Consider the following 22297-nt stretch of genomic DNA (forward strand, 5'->3'; position numbering starts at 1 on the left):
CAATTTAGCATACCTTCTTACCTTTGGTATAGCACCACATCTTTCACCTCTTTTAGAGTAGAAAATCAAATGGAACACATTTGTGTTTTGGTTTGATGAAAGCGTGAATGGCAATCTTGGAGAAAAATAACTGGATGTGTGCATCAGAGTATTGAGTGATAATGGGGTACAGACGTTTCATTATCACCTCAGATTTCAACAGCAGATGATAATTACAGACAGCTAAGCAAATCTGTTGTATAGTTTGGTTACAGACATCTACGAAATCTTTCTATGAATACTATGTAAATATATGTACTTCTCTTTTATATCATTGACGTCAATTGTTTCACTTTTATGACGATAATGCGCATTTGTTAAAACATTTTATAATGATAACATGTGTATATGTCCATGCTATCAAAAATATATGGGGAGATCGCTGACAGTGACGGATTATGTCCTTTGTCCCTGTGATTCCTTTTGAATATAGGTTGTTTGTTTGCCTTTTTTCAGCATATTAGTTTCTGTTTTGGCTGCTTTAGAATAGGAGAGACATATATAGTCACTTATACCAACTGCTGTGGCAGCAGCATCAACATTGGGGAAGGTTTGGATTAATTGAATAGCCCTCATACTTAGACCCTGTAATCATTAAGCATTTGGTCTTTCATCTGCACACAACATTGGGGAAGGTTTGGATTAATTGAATAGCCGTCATACTTAGACCCTGTAATCATTAAACATTTGGTCTTTCATCTGTACACAACATTGGGGAAGGTTTGGATTAATTGAATAGCCCTCATACTTAGACCCTGTAATCATTAAGCACTTGGTCTTTCATCTCCACACAACATTTGGGGAAGGTTTGGATTAATTGAATAGCTCTCATACTTAGACCCTGTAATTATTAAGCACTTGGTCTTTAATCTGCACACAACATTGGGGAAGGTTTGGATTAATTGAATAGCCCTTATACTTAGACCCTGTAATCATTAAGCACTTGGTCTTTCATCTGCACACAACATTGGAGAAGGTTTGGATTAATTGAATAGCCCTCATACTTAGACCCTGTAATCATTAAGCACTTGGTCTTTCATCTGCACACAACATTGGGGAAGGTTTGGATTAATTGAATAGCCCTCATACTTAGACCCTGTAATCATTAAGCATTTGGTCTTTCATCTGCACACAATATTGTGGGGAAGGTTTCGATTCATTGGATAGCCCTCATACTTAGACCATGTAATCATTAAGCATTTGCTCTTTCATCTCCACATGACATCACTCTTGCTCATGTTAAGGTCATTAAAAATCGTGGTTAATTTTAGGTTAAAGTTTTGTGTGGTCACAATTTCCAAACCATTAGAGGGAATACTGTCATACATGGACAGTACAATCAATATGCATTGTCCTACTGGCTCCATGTACCCCCACACTTCCTCTATCCCCAAAACATGGATGTCATGGATGCCTTTCAGGTTTAAACAGAAGATTCCATTCCACAATCAAATATGGCTGCTGTTACTAAAATTATAAAAAAATTATTTGCAAAACTTCATTTACGAAAAAAATGCTGAACAGAATTTGACTAAAGTGTCCTGGTGTATGGGTCTTTTGTTAGAAAATTATACTGATGTGGGATCACATGTGGATGGTCAGAAAGAAACTTGAAAAACCTTGAAACATTTATTTTCATAACATATAGAATCAGCAGCACTGAAGGAATTGCAAGAGAAAGCAGACAACTGACCCTAATTTCTTTGCCTACTGCTCTTGCATTTGAATGTTTGACAGATGTCAGTCAGATGAGCAATATTGTGTCCACTTGAGTCTTTTGTTGGTTAATTTTTTTCTTTGTGGTCACACTTATGGAGTGATTGTTTTCATACTTGGACTCTAATTAAGATGGTATACCCTTTGATATCCATACACTCAATCTGAGCCACATGGAAGGTCATGGTCATTTTAAAGGTAAAATATCTGTATCAAGCAGGGATACTGGCAAGACATAATTCCTTGGAATTTCTTGTTTTTGTATGACTTATATATATAATCTACTGATCTACCAGTCTGTCCAAAAGTTTTCGAAACAGAGAGATGGACAGCTTCTCCTTCTTTGTTGATGGGTTTCAGACTTGGGTTTCAGTGCCACCCATGACCTTAATTTGTGCTTGACCTTTACAGGGACTTTTGCAGTACTGCCACTAAATGCCACAATTTCAATGTATGACATTCATCATTATGACAGTAAACCACAACTTTGCTTTCTAAACCAGTAAGAGCATTTCTTGAAACCAACCATAGATACATAGCTTAGTACAGGCAGACATCTTTAATGTGCCTTTGTCCAGTTTACTTGAAATTTTGAATCTTATATAGTCACAAATTCTGCTTTCTTCCTATACTCTGATATGACACGTTCTAACCAATGATGGGATATTAAAGTTTTTCACTCCAGCTTTTGGATTATGTCCTTGCAGAATGCTCACAGGTCAGAAAAAGGGTAGGAATTTTCAGTTTTCAGGAAAGTCGTAGAAGAGTTGGGGAATTTTATGATTGGGAAATTTCATACCCTCAGTCAGGGAAATGTTAACATGGACAAAAAGGGGGAAATGTGTTTTCTAATGTTTATAGCTATGGTAGTTTTCTTATCCATGATTTCAAATTTGTGAAATGTTTTTAAGTAACGTAATAATTTATCTAGGGCTAGTAATTATTGATGTTTTAATTATTTGAAAGTTTCTGCTGTTTCTTAATCCATGTAGCTTGAATTGTGTGTCTAATTAATACTTTTTTTTTTAGGATTGGGATGCATTAGGACAGCTTATTAAAGAAATTTTCTTTTTCTGTTCTATGACGAACGTGTATACTTAACCAATGAAAATTTAAAATTAATTTTACCGCCACTTTGGAACATTAAACATACATGCCAACCATTATGCTTTTTTTTCACCTAACAGACTTGTTTCTTCAAATAAATTTGCCTCACAGATTTATTATATTGATAAGCAAGTTAGGTAGCAGACCAGTATATACTTTTGAAGAAGATGGTGCCAGATGTAAAGCGAAATGCTTTATGGTGTGAGGTGTGGATACTATATGATGGAAAATGTTAGAGCAGATTGATCTTTTCAAACATTCAGAACATGTCAGATCAGAAAAAATGACAAATTAACACCACTTTACAAACTTTAAAAGAAGAATATGAGATTAATATAATACAGGACTCTGATCATGTTCATCTCAGAATTCCAGTTTATGATCATTAGAGAAAGTTAAACATATAGATTAGTTAAACAGTGAGTGCTGAATATAAAGAATTTTAGTTCTAATCCATATGGATTTTACTCTTTGTTAAAAAAAAATTGGGGACCCCGAGTTGCCAAGTGGTCTAAAGCACTCACCATTATGGATCACTGCCATCTCACCTCTGTCTGCATGGGTTCGAGTCTCGGGCTCAGCCAATGTGGGTATTTGAGAAAGCTTGCCGGTAGCTTCTCATGGGTCAGTGGTTCTTTCTGGGGTTTTCCTGGGTTCTTCCTCCACCATTAATACTGGCTGCCATGTATAGCCTATCTTGTGCTGAAAAATGGCATTAAACCATATAACAACAACAAAAATTTTGACCACTGCAGATCCATGTTTGTAACAAAACTAAACATATCTTTTTCATAGTTGCTGTAATTTTGGCATGTAATATATAGATTACACTTTTTACTCCCAAATTACACTTTTTTGCCACATATAATAGCAATAACTATGCTTAAACCTCTTTGGGGGTGAGGCATGTATGCATTACATAACCATTTGCATTAAAATGTTTATGAATTTATGTGTTGGATTGAGACTTGCACATTGTAAATCCTTTTAAATCAGCTTTTTGGTACACATGCAACATTTTTCAGATGAAAATGTTAAATTAAAGGTAATGAGATTGGGAAGCTGGAGGCCATCTTTAATGACAGTATTTCTAACATATTAAACCCAAAGGGCCAGCCATGAATATTCATGGAAAAATTGGGTTTATCAGGGGACATTAAATTATTATAAAATTATTAAAACTTCTTGAATTTTGAGGGGTTGCCTTTTTTAAAAACTGGTTTTATCTTTGTAAGCTGCTCTAATATGATGAAAACTTTTTAATATTTCTCCAAAAGGTCTTAAATTTATTTTAGAAAATACCTGATAAAACTGGTGGATCAAAAAATGGCATACAATATTGCCAGTAGTTGTTTGCTGATTTTTTTTGTTCATTCTACTTTTGCAGTGTTAAACAAAGTAAAAGTGGAAGTTTAAATCCTTGTTGATAACTTTTTGAAGGATTTGAAAAGTTCTTGAAAACAACTGTATAGGCCTGTAAAAATAATGGGCATTTAATACCTTAACAATTTGCTTTAATACCTTTAAAAATTTGCTTGTTAAAGTGGTGTGTGGTCTTATTAATGTACTTATCATGGTCCGTTCTTTTCCTAGGCTTTGTTCCTGTTCTTGGCTGTGGCCGATGATATTGTACCTTTTGATATATTCAAAGTTCATTTTTGAGTCTCATCTTTTGTTTCCTAACAGTTCATGTTTCAACTTTTGTTTTCTTCACCTACTAGGTAAAAATTATGGATGTTTTGCATGGAGGAGACAACCCTGGACCTCCTGTCAGTGACATAGAATGTAAAACTCAGCTGACAGCACTAAAACACAACATGCATCGAGTGTTTGAGTATTCTCAAGGTATTCTTATCTGTAGTTTATAAATATTGGATCCTTGCAAAAATGTAAAGAAAAATATTTGTGTGAATACAGAACTGAGCTAATTCCATATCTGGACAGGTAAAATGTTTGTTTGGCTTTGACAAATTTTGAGTGGCCAGCCTGTGACTGATAGAATCTATGTTGGGGTTTGTACCGAGACAAGGAAATCCAAGTCATGGGGTTGTATTATTTGTCTCCCCAGGAGATTATACCAAGTGGGGAAACAAATAATGTAACCCTGGGACTGGGATTTCCTTGTCTTGTTATTTTTCTCTCCCAATTTTTTTCCAACTAAATAACCCTTTACCTTTGCAATGTAGTTAGCAGATTCAAAACACAGTATTCATCAGGTACTATATAAATATTATCAGGTTTTGTACTCTTATGAAAATTTGAATAATTATCTATGTAGCTATATATGCCACTCTTAGAAAAGGGAGAAAAAAATCAAGAAAAAAGTTATAAGAAAGAATGGTAAGGTTTACAAAATACATTTTCAATGAGTTTTTAAAAACTGCATGTACTGATCTTAAAAAAAATTGTAATGTTACTTTTTAATGTCATTATTAGACCTAGAAAAAGTGAACATGGTATTTTTGTAAATTCATTTTTGAAATTGTTCTGTAATAATAATGTTTGTATGTTAAATAAAATCAAAGTTAATCACTATTTTCTAGATAATGTAAATCTGGGGACAAGTGAATTTTCAAAAGTCATTTGTCCTGGACATTAATTAGTTCTACTTCACAGACCTTGACCAAAACTTTGTGAACAGCTTGCATGTAGGGTAATGACAAAGTGTATTGATTTTAGGCACATGGAGGCGTCTCAAGGAGCGTAATTTAACCATACCAAGCCTTGGTCACTGTAGCCTAATCTTCACTATTGAGTGATTTTTGTATTTTGAGTTATCTGTTCATTATGCCCTCAATATCTTGGGTCACATTGGACCTATACATGAAATTTTTTTGTTTTAACACATCTCAAGAAGAATACTCAGCTATGCCAAAAGTAATGTTCAGCCTCGAGTACATATGGTATTTTCCTCTGTACCAGTCTGTATATTGTCTGCTACTACAAATATGCTGTTGTTGGTGAGAGGTTTGTATTGAAAAGTGAACATCTTGATTTATGTTTGCAAAATGTAGATAAAATTATCAAGGTATATTTGTAGAAATTAATCTTCATGTCCAAAGTATACTAACAAACAATTGTGAAGAATCATTTTTGTTTTCTTTTTCATTGTTTATAAACTGAATGAGATTTGTGAGGATGTGGCAAAAGAAATACATTGGAACTATGTAATGAATTTTGACTTTTAAAATTTTTGGATATAACATAGTTCTGAATTAGGTCTCAATTATATATACTGTATTGTGTATTTGTTATTGGGTTCTTTTTTCCCTATGACTTTTTATCACAGATTTCACTGTTCATAATTGTACTTTACAGAGAGCAAAGGACGGAAGCGCACATCAAAGAGATTGGTAGAGAAGAGATTGAAAGACAAAGAAAATAATGGCACTTTCTCCAAAGCCATGCCCCCTCCTCCACCACCACCACTACCTGTGCAGATGGTCAATGAAGCTAAGACACCTGACAGGAAAAGCACTCCAATGAAGGACATAATAAATACATCTGTTAGTTTATATTACTACTACAACTATTCCAACATAAACCAATTTTGTAGTGACAATTATGGTACTTACAAGGTACTTTGCTACTCCATCAGTAGACGTAACTTAAATAGCCTGTGCACTTCACACCTTTGCAGTCGTGTATACAGTCCCCTCACAAGCATAAAATATATTAACCACATCCTTTAACTTGCTTTCGCACTAAAAATGCTAAAAAGTGATCTGCTTGCAGAGACAAAAGTACTGCTCTGGTGGCCTAGTGGTTAGAGCATCTGCCTAGGATGCAGTAGGTCATGGGTTCAAACTTTGGCCTAGCCATACCTAAGACATAAAAATTGTACTAACAGCTGCCTTGTTAGATGCTCAGCATTAAGAGGTTAGTGTTAGGACTGGTCAGCCTGGTATCAGGATAATGTGACTGGGTGGGACATCATGCTACATGTCTGTGGCATGATACCCCATGATACCCCAGTGCTAGACATCACTATAAACTGCCACACTGCAGACATCATAGTGATATGACTGAATTTTTTTTAAAGCTATGTTAAAAATAAAATGCACACACACTTACATACACACACACCTTAAGATAAGATATGCATATTGACAAATCTTTACTACCACATTTTTTAAAAAAAAACAGTTGAATGCAGTATATGCAGAAATCTTGGGATTGTAACTAGTCTCACAATGTTTAGTGGATCACCATGAAATTTGGGAAATGTTTTGGTCATGTTGTGTATATTTACAAATCATAGTGATTCTGTAATTTTTGTTAGAGTTTTTGACCTTTTTATTTGAAGCCTAATTTTAGTTTATGACAGAACTTTGTGCATGCAACTAGTCTCACAGTTTTCAGTGGATTGCCATGAAACTAGACATTTTGTGGTTTTAATTTGAAGATTCGCATGTTGACAAATTACTGCTGATGCAATGTTTTAGTTAGTGCCCCTTTTGCCTTGTAGCTGAATCCATTGTATGAGAAAATCTTGTGAATACAACTTGTCTGCAGTTGTTGATGGATAACTGTGAAATTTGATATTATGGTCATCATCTGAAGATGCACATATTGAAAGATCTTTGCCTCATTTGTTATGTGATAGATGTTGATGGTGTCTTACATATTCAATCATAACCCTGCGCTCATGGTCAAGGATGTTCTTCTAATGTATTATAATTGGGTAGTATTAACAAAACGTATTTTACTCAAAAATTAGTTTTCCAAATGTTTTTGGCTAGGTAAGCTCTTTGTCATGAGATAAAAATGGGACAGTTACAAGGGCCTAAGAAAACCTTCAGATAAAGTACAGAAAAATAATGAAATATCTACATTATGGGATAGAAGAGAACAATTCCAGTCATCAGATGAAGAAAAAGAAATAAATTATGGGAAAGGTGGACTCTACAGAGAATGAACTACATTGCATTTTTTATATAGAGATAAATATATATTATATTGGAAACCTCTAGGTATGTAAAAGAATCTAAATGTACATGAATCTGAGCATTATTATGTGTTATTGAATTATGTCTGTGTGGGATCAGTTATAGCAAAAAAGCAGATTAACTCAAGTAATCACAATTACCAGGAAAAAAACTTATGCTGCTTTTCTTTTGCTTTTACGTGTTAAATCTTTTCTCATAAGGTTATTTTCTTTTCAGATGAACACACCTCCAAGTCTCATCAAATCTAGGATGAAACATGAAAGAAATGAGTACGTCTACCTTGTTAATCATACTTGAATCAAAATGCTTTTTTTCTTTCTGTATACATATTTTATTGTTTGGTCTTTCGTTCACCAAGCCATTACTGAAAAGGAATTTAGAGGAAATCCAACCCTTGGTTCATGTACTTGACTAACCCTTAGATCAGGGGTCTCAAACATGCAACTTACCAAGCCACATCCTGTGGCCTGAAAAATGATTGGCATCACAAGGTGTCATGAGAGATAACAAAGGTGGTTCAGCATATCCTGTGGCCCGCAAAATGATTGGCATAACAAGGTGTCGTGAGAGATAACAAAGGTGGTTCAGCATATCCTGTGGCCCGCAAAATGATTGGTATCACAAGGTGTCGTGAGAGATAACAAAGGGGGTTCAGCCCATGGGCCATCATAAATGCTCTTATGCAACCCACAGAGTTTGAAATCCTTGCCTTAGATTGTGTTAAAGCTTTATGGTGCTTTTATATTGCTCATCTTAGGAAGGGTTCATGATATAAACAGATGTAGTTACAAGTGTATGTATCAGGGTAGAAAAATCCATTGCCCAGTAGGATAGAACTAAAAAAAGGTAAACCAGGCAACCAAGTGATCTGAATTAGATCTCAACTGGACAAAGCAGCTTTTGATTTTGAGGATTTTAAGTATGTTTCCCATGATGCAAAATCAACAAAATGGATTATAAATTTTAAATAATTGAATGATCGCTCTTTTAATTGGAATATTTAGATTTTTCATCAGACAACCAAAGTTTTTTGACAGGCAACCAGATTTTTTTCATTCTGATTGTCTGGTGGGCAACTATGTGTTTTCAACATTTTTCTCTCCCTGATGACTGTATGAATTTTGTTAATTGTAATGTTCACTCTCTTCATTGTCTTCACCCAATTGACAGTTAAGAATAGGCATAACTTGTACTTTTCTGGCAGCCACTTTGTAGTTATTTGTGTCAACAATGTTAAAGGTTTGTGTAAGTTGGACATTTATGTCAAGTATTATTTAGCATACATCACAATATTACCGGGCAAGTGTTATATAGTCTACATCACAATATAGTTGCTAGGCAGGTGTTATGTAACATACATCCCAACATAGTTACCAGTAAAGTGTTATGTAGCATATATCACAATAAATGTAACCAGGTTAACATCACAACAGTTACCAATCAAGCTTTACATAACATACATAAACAACATAGTTACCAGTCATACATTACAAAATAGTTACCAGCCATACATTACAAAATAGTTACCAGCCATACATTACAATATAGCTACCAGCCATACATTACAATATAGCTACCAGCCATACATTACAATATAGCTACAAGTCATACATTACAAAATAGTTACCAGCCATATATTACAATATAGCTACAAGTCATACATTACAATATAGCTACAATTCAAATTTTATATTGTATACATAATAACATTGTTAACTGTCAAGTTTTATATAGCATACATTACAACATATTTACCAGTCAAGTTCTTTAGGAGTTTAAAAACACATCAACAAATGAAAGACTATATAGTGGCAGGGGAATTTGTATACAGTGCCTGGCCAAGAGAACACAGTAGTCCAATGCAGATTTGGGATGGATTCACACACTCAACTTTTGTCTTATACACCTGGTATGCTAACCACTTTGCCATTGCAACTCTAAGACACTGTGCTGCACAGAATCCTTGTTTTATTTCTATCTGTGTTTATTGATTTATTTATTTACTCATTTGTTTAATTTTGTTTTTTTACTATTACAGCTCTTTGGGTACCATGTCCCCACTGCCTTCTGTTGGTTCACTTAGTTCACTACATAAGGAGTTGCTCTCATCTAATCCTTTGAAGAGACTTCATTCCTGCAGAGAGCCTAGGTCAGTAACAAAACCTGGCACTTGTAGTAAAAATTTTAAATAAAAAAACAACAAACTAGAATACTAGATCTAGGTCCCATCTTCTTAAACCTTTTTGATCCCAAAACTTGAAATCCAGCTGACATGGTGTAACTTTACACTTAGGATTGTTCCCGTAAAACATATCCACCACAGGGATGGCATTTTAATAAAACTTCTATACGAGGATGCGTTTCAAACTACTGTGATTTTGACAGTGGAGGATTGTTTAGGAAAATCACTTCTAGTGTGGGCCGTGTCAACAAAATCAGAAATTACAGGTGTGGATGTTGAAAACATTGAATATATTTTTTTTAAATAAATCTAACCCCCTTTTAGCAGTCTAACTGGCAGCAAATGAATCTTCAGGGCAGAGAACTTTATTGTCTTTAATTTTAGTGGTCATGAGTTATCCCGTGATATTCATGTTATTCTGATATTATCATACAGTGTATTCAGTCAGTATGGGCAAAGAAAGTTTTCTCCTATTGGGAGTTGATGAACTTGTGAGTTTTCTGTAGCAAACATGGAATCCACATGGAAAACATCCAGAAATTTAGAGGTTTGCTATCTTGGAATTCAGTCCCCCACTTTTACTTCACATTGGTATACACATTCTCACATTGACAAATAATTATAGTCCATAGCAGGTCCATTTTTTTTAATTGTACCTCCTTATTTCAAAAGTATTATACTTGGGACATTTAGAGTCTAGCTGGAGATAATGTAATCCCTTCATACCTTAAAAATTTCACAACAAACCTTGTTCTGTCAGCACAAACTTTTGTCAGTTGGAAAAATGAAGTCACTGGAATATGCAGTGTTAAAGAAATTTTATTTGTAGTAGATCAAGCAGGCCAATGTACAACACAAGATGTACGGTTACGATGCAGATGCTTGTGCAGGTAAAAGCAATAGTCAGTACATCAATGCTGTGTACTATGTGAATTATACCAACCACTATAACCAGTAAAATTAAAATGAATAAACTACAAATTTCTTTAAAGCATAAAAATTGATATAAAGTAGAATATAGACTTCATCATTTCTTTGTTAATTCTATGCCACCCATTCAAAAATAATGCAGTCTGAATAAAAATGGTTCCATAATATTTTTGTAAAATTAATAATTAGGTAGCATTTAAAATGTTAGTGCTTTGTCTACATTTAAAGTAATAATAAAATATTCAGATCACAAGTTTTTAAAAAATTCATTAAATAAAAATAGAAATAATTTGTAAAATATTGGCTGAAAGTTTTATCGTCAGGTTTGTGGTTGTGATGTGGATACTCCCACAGGTAATAAGAAATTCAGCACATCTTTCTTGTATGCACCAGGCAGGATACCTACAGCTTTAATGACTACAACTATAATAATGGGATACAAAACTACAGTAATGTAATTCTCTAAATCATAAATGTTATTTTCTAATCATAATAATTTCATACAATTAGATTATAGATAATGATTATTGAAAAATATTGATTTACCTCTAAATTTAAGGAAAACAACAGTTTGAACATCTTATTAATGTAATAGAAACTTACAAGCTCAGCAAATCATTCTAACAGTTGACACCCTGTGGGTTTTCACAATATATTGATTCATAGTACAATTTTGCATTGCATTGTATCCCAACATGATTTCAGCTGGCAGTAGTCACCTCACTTAACATTGATTTTATAACTGGCATAATCTTACTTAAATCAGGTTGAAAAGATTACATTTAGGGTGACTGGCATCCTACTGGTAAACAGAATGGTGGCTTGGAATATCTTGCAATTTAAATGGCTCACAAGTGATTACAGCTGACTAAATCTGGCTCATATTTAGTGTAATGTTAATGGTACGCTTGTTTCAAATTCACACATGTCAATGTAGGATGTATAATGTTAATGGTATGCTTGTTTAAAATTCACACATGTCAGTGTAGGATGTATAATGTTAATGGTATGCTTGGTTAAAATTCACACATGTCAGTGTAGGATAAATAGTGTTAATGCTATGCTTGGTTAAAATTCACACATGTCAATGTGGGATGTATAATGTTAATGGTATGCTTGTTTAAAATTCACACATGTCAGTGTAGGATGTATAATGTTAATGGTATGCTTGGTTAAAATTCACACATGTCAGTGTAGGATAAATAGTGTTAATGCTATGCTTGGTTAAAATTCACACATGTCAATGTAGGATGTATAATGTTAATGGTATGCTTGGTTAAAATTCACACATGTCAATGTAGGATATATAGTGTTAATGGTATGCTTGGTTAAAATTCACACATGTCAATGTGGGATGTATAATGTTAATGGTATGCTTGTTTAAAATTCACACATGTCAGTGTAGGATATATAGTGTTAATGGTATGCTTGGTTGATGTTCACACATCAATGTAGGACGTATAATGTTAATGGTATGCTTGGTTGAAATTCACACATGTCAGTGTGAGATGTATAATGTTAATGGTATGCTTGGTTAAAATTCACACATGTCAATGTGAGATGTATAATGTTACTGGTATGCTTGGTTAAAATTCACACATGTCAATGTAGGATGTATAATGTTAATTGTGTTCTCAGTTAAAATTCTTACAAATCAAGGTACAGTGTAGAAAGCTAATTGTGTTCTCAGTTAAAATTCTTACAAATCAAGGTACAATGTATAATGTTAATTGTGTTCTCAGTTAAAATTCTTACACATCAACGTACAGTGTAGAAAGTTGATTGTGTTCTCAGTTAAAATTGTTACAAATCAAGGTACAATGTATAATGTTGATTGTGTTCTCAGTTAAAATTCTTACAATCAAGGTACAGTGTATAATGTTAGTTGTGTTCTCAGTTAAAATTGTTATACATCAAGGTTTGGTGTATAATGTTAACAGTGTCCTCAAATAAAATTGTTATGTATCAAGGTATGATGATGTATAATGCTGACTTTAGTGAAGAAAATGTATTTAATGGTCAAGAGTGCACATGAGCAGTCTATTTTCAGTTCAGGTACATTGGTGTTACAAATTTAAAAAGAAAATTCTTCCCGTTGTCAGGTTGGTCCTCAATGAAAATGCTGCTGCTCAGACATCCAATATGGCTATCACAGCAGTCATCTTGAAAATATTGCTGTTGTGACTCTTGGTCCAAAATGAAAAAATGTGCCAATCTAACATTCAATATGGTAGCCATTTTAAAAATATTTGTATCACTTCTTCTGTACAGAAAGTCATATTGACATGGGCTTTTGTACCATAAGACTTCTTGATCCTGAAAGAAAATGGTTCTGCTCACACATCCAATATGACCATCTTGAAAATCTTATTAGCACTACTCCTTTATAGATGGTCATATTAATATGAGATTTTCACTAAAAGACTTTTTATGATTTCTTGTTGGTTTTAAATTAAGTCATGCTGATTTTGACATCAAGCAGCCTTGTTGTAAATATTGTTATCACTACTGTATCGGAATAGATGGTCATGCTTTTTTCAAATGCATGTTTTCCAAGTTGAGTATAGCACTACATGTATTTTGTTACACCTAATGAAAATCGGTCTAACTTACAAATATTGACTGTCTGACTGAGATCTTGTTAGGGTTAGCAGGTCTGCATACATACATCCTGTAGGGTGAACCTTAGAGTACATATTTTGTTAGTACTCATTAACAATGGAGCACATTCTTGTTAGGTATTTCAACTTCCCCTTTGTGAGACGACTTTGTATGTGGACTCTGTTAAGAAGCTTTTTGATGATGTACCTCCACAAAAAGTCTTGGTCATTTTAAAGCAAAGTGGATATATATATATAGAGAGAGAGAGAGAGATAGATAGATAGATAGGTATGACCCTATATTTTAAGGATTGTTTATTTAATTTTATATGCCTTTGCAAGAATTTTAACATCTTTGCCTTTTATCTTGAAGGTCTATTTGTTTACCTTTATTTATGATGGTTTCTCGATTTCCTAACGTATTTTGCAATTTTTACCATGACTTTTTTAAAACAACATTTAATCAGCATTATACTGCTTGGATTGTTCAGATATGCCACTAAACTGTATACGTGAATGCATCTATTTGTGTTTTCAAACATGGAAAATACAAATTAAACCAGTCAAAATGGTCTATGACGGTGGTTGGTTCTCATGTAATGTACTGTTTTTTGGCACATTTGTAGAACTGTTCTTTGAATTGGCATCACATAGCAATTATTGTTCATACATGCATACTATTCTTATGCATACTCCACAATAATTGTATCGAGTTCTTTAGTCTCAGGACAGTTGGCTTTTTAGAAGAGATAACCTTTAATCGAAATTCACTTTTTAATAATAATAATAATGATGATTACACTTCATTTTCAGGTCTGCGGGTTGCACACCTATAGTTCCAAAGAGGGGCAAGTCTGCTGAGAGTCCTGGTAGTATGCTAGGTGTACAGGAGCCTCTCTACAAAGCTCTCATCAGTAGCATGCAAGAGAAATTCCGCAACATCAGATCACCAAGCCCCTCTGGAAGTGTGAATAACAGCATTGCTAGTCCTACCAATGCACTGTCACCAAGTGGTTTTACACCATAGGACCACATCAACAATCTTAATGATTTCACAACTTTTGGGATGTCATTTCATGACTGGTGAAATGGTAACATAATTTTGGACATAGCTGCTTTATAAATGTTGACATATGCCACTGTGTATGGTAGAAAATGTCTTTCAAATGGCACAAATTCTTCTTTAAAGATCTTTTAGATTTTAAGACTTTGTTTTAGTTAGAGTAATCTGTGCGTCGGGAGCTTTAAAGTGTATTTGAGTTACATTTGACACACAAATGTAAATGTTGCTGATTTTTGTTAAAGAGAATATTCAACTTTTGTTTTATTTTCATGTTGATGAAATTCAATTTTAGCTCGAAAAGGTGTCACATAATTTTCTTGTTAATTCTAATACCTGCTCCCCCCAATTTACACAATGAGCCAATCAAAGGTTCAGTGCAAAACTACTTTAATTCATATTTTCAAAATTGTACACAAGAAGGAAAAAATTTGGTTTTAATTTTGCCATGGTATCACATATAACAGACACTCCAAAATGAATTTTTACAAAAGTGAATTTGGCAGATATTTTTTATTATGTAACAAAAATTGGCATTTAATTGACTGTATTACAGTAAAAACATTGTTTCTGTTTGGTGATGTATTATGGAAAATTTGACTTCAATAGTATTGCAAAATTATTAACCAGCACCAGTGTCAATTGAATTATGCAAAACTACTACTATCACTGTTCAGTATTTCAAATATAATAAGAACAATAATATATAAATATAAATCAACATTACAAGATGGTTATAATGCACATATGCTGAACATAAATTACTGCAATTTGAATAATATATAACATATGTTTAATAGGATTATTTTGCAAACACTTTTTTAGTAAGATAAATATGTAACAGTAAAGAGTTGATTTTGTTTACAAGGTTTATTTGCTTGTAAAAAAAATAGTCTGAACATGGAACAGTGGTGTCATGATATACAGAGGTTGAATGAGTATGTATGATTGTGTGATTCTCACAAAATCTGAAAATATGCCACAAAACTATTGTCTCTATTGCCCAAAATGACACAAAAAATAAGCATTGTTTGTAATTTTTTATTATATACATTACATATATTCTATTCTTGTCACATACAAAGTCGGTGCTTGCTCTATATTAAAATTGGATACATCAGTCTGTGAAATAATTGGTGAAAGCGGAGTTCTGTCTGTAACTATGTTTGGCTCGTGCCCCAGGCCTGCTGCATGACAAAATGGAGAAAGAGCCTAAACTTCATACCCTTTTTGTTTGAGAGAGAGATCATCCAAAAAGTAGAACTTTAGGAGTTGAGGGTGTACAAGAGGCAAACAAGGAAGATGAAGATATTTTCACTCAAAGTAACGACAGTTCTAGTTACACTAATAAGCATGATGAAAATTTAAAATGGTGCAACTCGCACCAGAATGAAAATAGTCCTTCCATGAAAACTTGAAAAAGACCTGTACATGGATCGAAATAGGTGAGAAACAAGGTTTGTTTTGTAATTATTGTTTAAAAACTTGTGGAAAATACTTACCAATGAAATTACTCTCCCACAAATAAGCCATTAACAACATGAAGCTTAAGTTTCTGTTTAATTAGAACAGTTCTACTTTGAATCCATACTTGTAAGAATGTTTTGCTGAGAAAGAAATATGACTTCTGAAGATATGTTGTTGTTGTAGGGTTTAACGCCATTTTCAGCACAAGGTAGGCTATACATAGCGGCCAGTATAACTGGTGGAGGAAGAACCTTGGGAAACCCTGTGAAGAACCAGTGACTCACGAGAAGCTATTGGCAAGCTTTTTCACATACTCATGTTAGCTGAGCCTGAGACTCGAACCCACACAGACAGAGCTGAGATGGCAGTGATCTGGAATGGTAAGCACTTTAGACCACTCAGCCACTTGGGGCCCCCCTGAAGATTTGAACTGTTCACATGAATCCGGACGTTTGCATATGATGCAGACAAATTGGCACAGGCTGGTGGATGCTAATAATTTTTTGACTCTGTTTAAACAAGATGACAGCATCATTAAAAATTTACCAAGAAAAATTCACAACTCTGTTAGGGCTTAATTTTATTGTAATTTTGATGATTTTGGTTTTATTCTTATCTCGATCTTGTTGATGTTTAGAAATTTAGCATTGTCTTTGTACTTTCTCTTACCAAGAAGTGCAAATGGGTAGGTGTGCAAAGCTGAGACAAATTCCTTTTTAAAAATAGAATCTGCTGAGGTTGTATTATTTTAGAAATTGAAATTTCACTATCTTAGAATGTCCTTGTTATAACGACTTCAATAAATATATACCCAAGTATTATTGGAAATAACCTAAATTAATTTAACTTTTGTTGTGCTACTTTTATAAATAAAATTAACTTTTGAGTCTTTTAATATTTGTTTTTAGGGCTTTTAAAGAAATATCAGTTGAGATTTTTTTATGTCATTTTTAACCATCTCACATGTGTACTGCAAATCTTCAATATAGAAACTGTATGTTGCCAAAAGAGAAAAATATTGTATGATGGTTTGAGAGATAAAGAGATACGCACAAGCAAGATTTTAAGGCGATCAGGGGTCTCAAACTCAAACCACCCTGAGGGTCACATGATGGCATTTTCAATGGCCCAAGGGCCACATACTTTTGATATAATCTCATGACATCTTGTGACACCAATCATTTTTTGGGACCACATGACACAGCTTGGTGGGCCGCATGCAGCCCACAGCTGCATGTTTGAGATCGTTGTTTTATATCATTGAGAAGTTTTATTTCAAGACACATTACTTTTGAGAGAGGTATCTACCACAGAATGCTGGCCTATTTACATTTGTACAGAATAATAATTTAAGATCTGTATAATGCATGTGTGCCTATAGAACACAATCAAATGATTATAGTTACATGATGTTCTTTTCGCATTGTTTAATTTCCATCATTTTATCCCACTGTAAATCACTTTTTAATTGTCATATTGATTGTAAATATCCTTTGTGTTGTTTGTTTGCTGTAGGGTCATTTGGCCTTTTACAAATAAAATATCTTTGTTAATTTAAGAGCTTCAGATTTTCATTTCACTCTGGCATTTCAGATCAAAATATGAAACTGCTTCTTTTTATTGTTGCTGAACTTTTTTTTTCATAGCATTTTATAGTTGATGCAAATGTTGTTTGTTAGATTTTAATTGACAGGATCTAGCAGCTATTATAAATTTTAAAGTTTAATAGTTTTCATTAATTTTGAAGTTTGGCTATTTTTTAGTAATTTTTAGGTTTTTTTTCTTTCTTTAATTCTTATCGACAATTTGTTGTGACAACTTTGTACCTTTTCATTCCACACATTTTTGTTTATCTCAAGCAAAGTATGATCTTAGGATTATTCTTGTCATTAAAATAAACTACAGGAAAGGAGAAGCATATATATATATATATATATATATATATATATATATATATATATATATATATATACACACACACACACATATATACAATATCTATATATACACACAAGTAACAACTTCACTCAGTATTTTATACTCAAAAATGCATCACTTTCTTTTGTTTTTTTATTAAAACTTGCATGCTGTCAAAGGTCAGTATACAGTGTATGTTTAAAATATGTACTTTTAATACTATTTACAGTTGTTTATATTTATATACCACGGTGAGCCAAAATTTGGCCACATTCATATAGGGAAGCACCAATTTAAAAAAAATGAGACATAGTACAGCATAACTGCCATATCACACAAAAAACACAATTTTGGAAAGAAAAAAACCAACACTGTTGTATTTAGAAGAAAGCAAATTTTTAGTAAATTGTGTTTCTCTGAGAATACTTACCCGATCACATTAACTTTCGGGATATAAGCCTGCTACCTCTCGAATCCAGCCCTACTAAAAGACGAAAATTCGTCTTTTCGGTCTATCTCATATAGACCAAAGGGCAATAACTCTTGCCCCTTACCTCCCCTTGCCACCGCCAGCTGTCACTAGTTTTTTTAAGCTGAGCGATATATATTATACGAGGATGCTCGCATAGCGGGGTGGTTGGGAGGGTTTTTAAGTAATGTGATCGGGTAAGTATTCTTGGAGAAACACAATTTACTAAAAATTTGCTTTCTCCTTCAAATACGTTCCCCGATCACATTAACGTTAGGAGAATAAGTAATAGGAGGAGGGAATGCTGAGCATCCTACCTCCACCCCGGGTACCTTCTAGGGAATGATGGCTGGATTCCCCATTTGAACGATAACCCGTTCTCCTAATTTCATCAGCAACACAGCTTAGGGTCACGTGATATGTGACCCCTATATACGGTTAAGAAGATAGTTATTGAAATCTTACCTACGAAATTTCACTGGCGAATCCAGCGAAGCTGATAGGCTGTGCTGATTGTTTTAAATGGGTCTGGTGGTCATCTGGGCTGCCGACACTGGACCTACCCGATTCAAGGTTTGCCTTTGAGAAGCCAAATCTCTGAGATAAAAATTGGAGAAGGTTGACTCTGCATGCCAGCCAACAGCTTCTATTATATCTCGGATCGAAACATTGCGTTCGAATGCCAGGCTCGCCGAGATTGCTCTAATCTCATGAGCCGTAATCTTCATGAGGCGACTCTGATCTTGTGAGACCTGAGAGTACGCTGAGCGTATAACCCACTTCAGCCATGAAGCAAGGGCTTGAGGGGTGATATCCCGTTTACCAGCTTTGACCGGAAGAAAGAGGCGCTTACGTGTGTCCCGACACGCCTCTGTGCGTTTTAAATAGTGTTTGAGTGCACGAACAGGATCTTGCATGGCTGCTGCTCTTGACTTATCTATGGAAGAGAGCGAGCGAATGACAATTCTTTGATTGGCAATGGATGGTAACCTATTTTTGGCTACAAAGCCTGGTTGCGTCAGGAGGACCACCGAACCATCTGATCTGAACTTTAGAAAGTTTGGGTCATTGGAAAGGGCATGTAACTCGCTCACCCTGCATGCTGAAGCTAAGGCTATCAAGAAACATGTTTTGTATGATAGTAGCTTTAACGAAGTGTGGCCTAAAGGTTAAAATTTGTCTGAATTGAGCCATGTTAAAACCCAGGACAGATTCCATTTTGGAAACAGGGTGAGAAATTTTGGTCGATTGAAATCAAAATTGGCTAAAAGATCTGATAGATCTTTGTTATGCCCAATGTCACATCTACCATGATGGTGGAATGTGTCTGATATCATGGAGCGGTAGCCTTTGATAGTAATTGGGGCCAACTGTTTCTCCTCGAAAAGCCAGAGAAAAAAGTCGGTCAGTTGAGGGATTGAGACACTCAAAGGGACGATGTTATTGATATGGCAACAGTCCCTGAAAACACGCCACTTTCCCTTGTAAGCCTTCAGAGTGGAGGGCCTTCTTGCTCTTGAGATTCTGTCCACAATCGAAGGTTTAAATTGTTTGTCTCGCAAGGCTGCCCGGACAAGAGCCAAGCGTGAAGAAGAAGACGATCCGGGCAGGGATGGAACACCCGTGACCGCGGTTGTTTGAGAAGATTTGGGCTGGTTGGAATCTTCCTGGGTAGATCTATCGCTAGATCGAGTAGATCGGTAACCCAGGACTTGTTCCATCTGAGAGGGGCAATCAGAATCATCCGACAGTTCTGACCCCTTAACCTCTTGATTATTTTTGGTACCAAAACCGTGGGAGGGTAGGCGAATGCCCACACCCCCCCCCCCCCAGCTGATTGACAGAGCGTCCACAGCCCAAGCCTCTGGGTCTGGAACCGGGGAGACGAAGGTGGGCAACTTGCGATTCCACCTTGTCGCAAAAAGATCGATCATCGGACGCCCCCAAAGTGTGCAAATCCGAAGAAAGACTGATGGAGTGGCCATTCCGTGTGAATGACTTGACCTTTCCTGGATAGAGTGTCGGCCAAGACATTGAGTCTGCCGGGAATGTGTCTGATTTGTACGTTGATGTGGAGGTTGTCGCACCAACGTAGAAACTGCCAGATCAGAATGCACAGGTCTGGTGATTTGGTGCCCCCTTTTTTGAGGAGGTAAGTCACCACCACAGAGTTGTCTGACATAATGAAGACAGTTTTTCCTGAGAGTTGATCCTTCCAGAAATGAAAGGCATTGATGACAGCCCTCATTTCTAAAAGGTTGATGTGGAGACACCTCTCCTCTGGCTCCCACGTGCCGCTGACTGTAGCGAAGTCCGGCAACAGGTGGGCACCCCAACCGTAGGTACTGGCGTCGGTACATACCGTTATCTCCGCTTGGGTCATCTCCAGAGGAATCCCCGTGGACAGCCAACCTGGGTTGTGCCACTGACTCAGGAATAATCGTATCTCGGGCGTGATCATTATTGTTTGATTGAGGGGACTTGAAAAGGGGCGCCATTGTGCCAGTAACGTCATTTGTAGGGAACGCATAAAAAGACAGCCAAGCGGGATCAAGTCAGCCGCCGCATTGAATAATCCGAGGAGTTTCAAGAATTCTCTCGCTGAAATCCACGTCCTGTTGGAAACGGACTCGACGAGTTCGACGACCCGGATTACGCGAGCGCGAGGAAGCCGTACCAGATTCAGATTGATGAGAAACTCCATACCCAGATGGACAAAACGCTGAGATGGACGGAGATCGGACTTTTTCCAGTTCACGAGAAAGCCTAGATGATCTAAAAGTGCTAAGAGATCGTTTCTGCCTTTGAGCAGAATAGAACTTACCATATGTTTCTGGAGGATGTCGTCCAAGTACACTGCCGTCCCTGTAGATGAAATCGAGCGGAACAGGGTGACGACGCAATCCATAACCTTGGTAAAAACCCAAGGGCTGATGTTGAGGCCAAAGGGTAGGACCTGGAACTGATAAACCGCGTCGCGGTAAGCGAATCGGAGAAATTTCCGTGACGCGGGGTGGATAGGAACGTGAAAGTATGCGTCGGTCATATCTAGACTGACGGCATACTCGTCCCGCCGGATGGAAAGACGGATTGATCTCGCCGTTTCCATCTTAAATTTCGGTGGTAAAATGTATTGGTTGAAGCGACTCAGTTCGATGATCGGCCTCAACTTGCCGTTTGCCTTCTGGATAAGAAACAGCCTGGAATAAAACCCCAGCGATTGCGGGTTTTTCACAATCTTCACCGCCCGTTTTTCTATGAGCGACCGTATCTCCTGTTGTAGAAAGGTATCCTTCTCCTGATCGGACGGTACGTCCGTGAAGAGGGGAGAGGAGGACAGGGGAGGGGGTTGGATAAATGAAATCCGAAGTCCCTCCGAAATGACTTGGATCACCCAATCGTTCTGAGGAAAAAAGGTAGTCCAGTGGTCCTGAAATTGCAGGAGGCGGCCGCCCACAGGTAGACTGTCCGTGGGTGGTGGAGAGGGTATGTCAATTTTTAAAGTTAGGAGGCTTGAAGACGGAGAAACTTTGTTTCTTACCGCCTCTGTATGGTTGCCTCCTAGCTTGATTAGGCTGTCTCCTGGCATTGGGTTGGGATCTATACTGCACATTTGATTGTAAGGATCCCTTGTCCCTGGTCCGCCAATCATCCCTCCGCTATGGCAGGGGCTGATTTTTTCTAAACGCCTGCGAGGGTTGGGCGGCGAGTTGGAGGGGCAGTTCCTGAGCTGCCTGCTTCCTAACTTCTTCAATTTTTCCTCCAAAGAGTAAAGGCGACCCAAACTGAGTCATCCGTAAAGCCAGAGTATGATGGGTCTTGAGCGACGTGGACCGCAGACATGCGTCATGTTGGATCAGG

General features: G+C 36.0%; 1 protein-coding gene across 1 annotated transcript in view; it reads left to right on the top strand.

Moving 5' to 3' along the window:
- LOC149775382 (uncharacterized) overlaps positions 1 to 17603 on the top strand; it is a 39633-nt gene extending 22030 nt beyond the window's left edge. The window contains exons 4-8 of the mRNA XM_089943439.1: positions 4584 to 4707; positions 6181 to 6368; positions 8028 to 8080; positions 9850 to 9960; positions 14337 to 17603. Coding sequence (XP_089799565.1) covers positions 4584 to 4707; positions 6181 to 6368; positions 8028 to 8080; positions 9850 to 9960; positions 14337 to 14550 — 690 coding nt within the window. The 3' untranslated portion in view covers positions 14551 to 17603. The remainder of the gene's footprint in view (positions 1 to 4583; positions 4708 to 6180; positions 6369 to 8027; positions 8081 to 9849; positions 9961 to 14336) is intronic.
- The last annotated feature ends 4694 nt before the right edge of the window (positions 17604 to 22297 follow it).

Source organism: Sinohyriopsis cumingii, chromosome 19, assembly GCF_028554795.1.
Source record: "Sinohyriopsis cumingii isolate HCF-2022 chromosome 19, ASM2855479v2, whole genome shotgun sequence".
NCBI lineage: Eukaryota > Metazoa > Mollusca > Bivalvia > Unionida > Unionidae > Sinohyriopsis > Sinohyriopsis cumingii.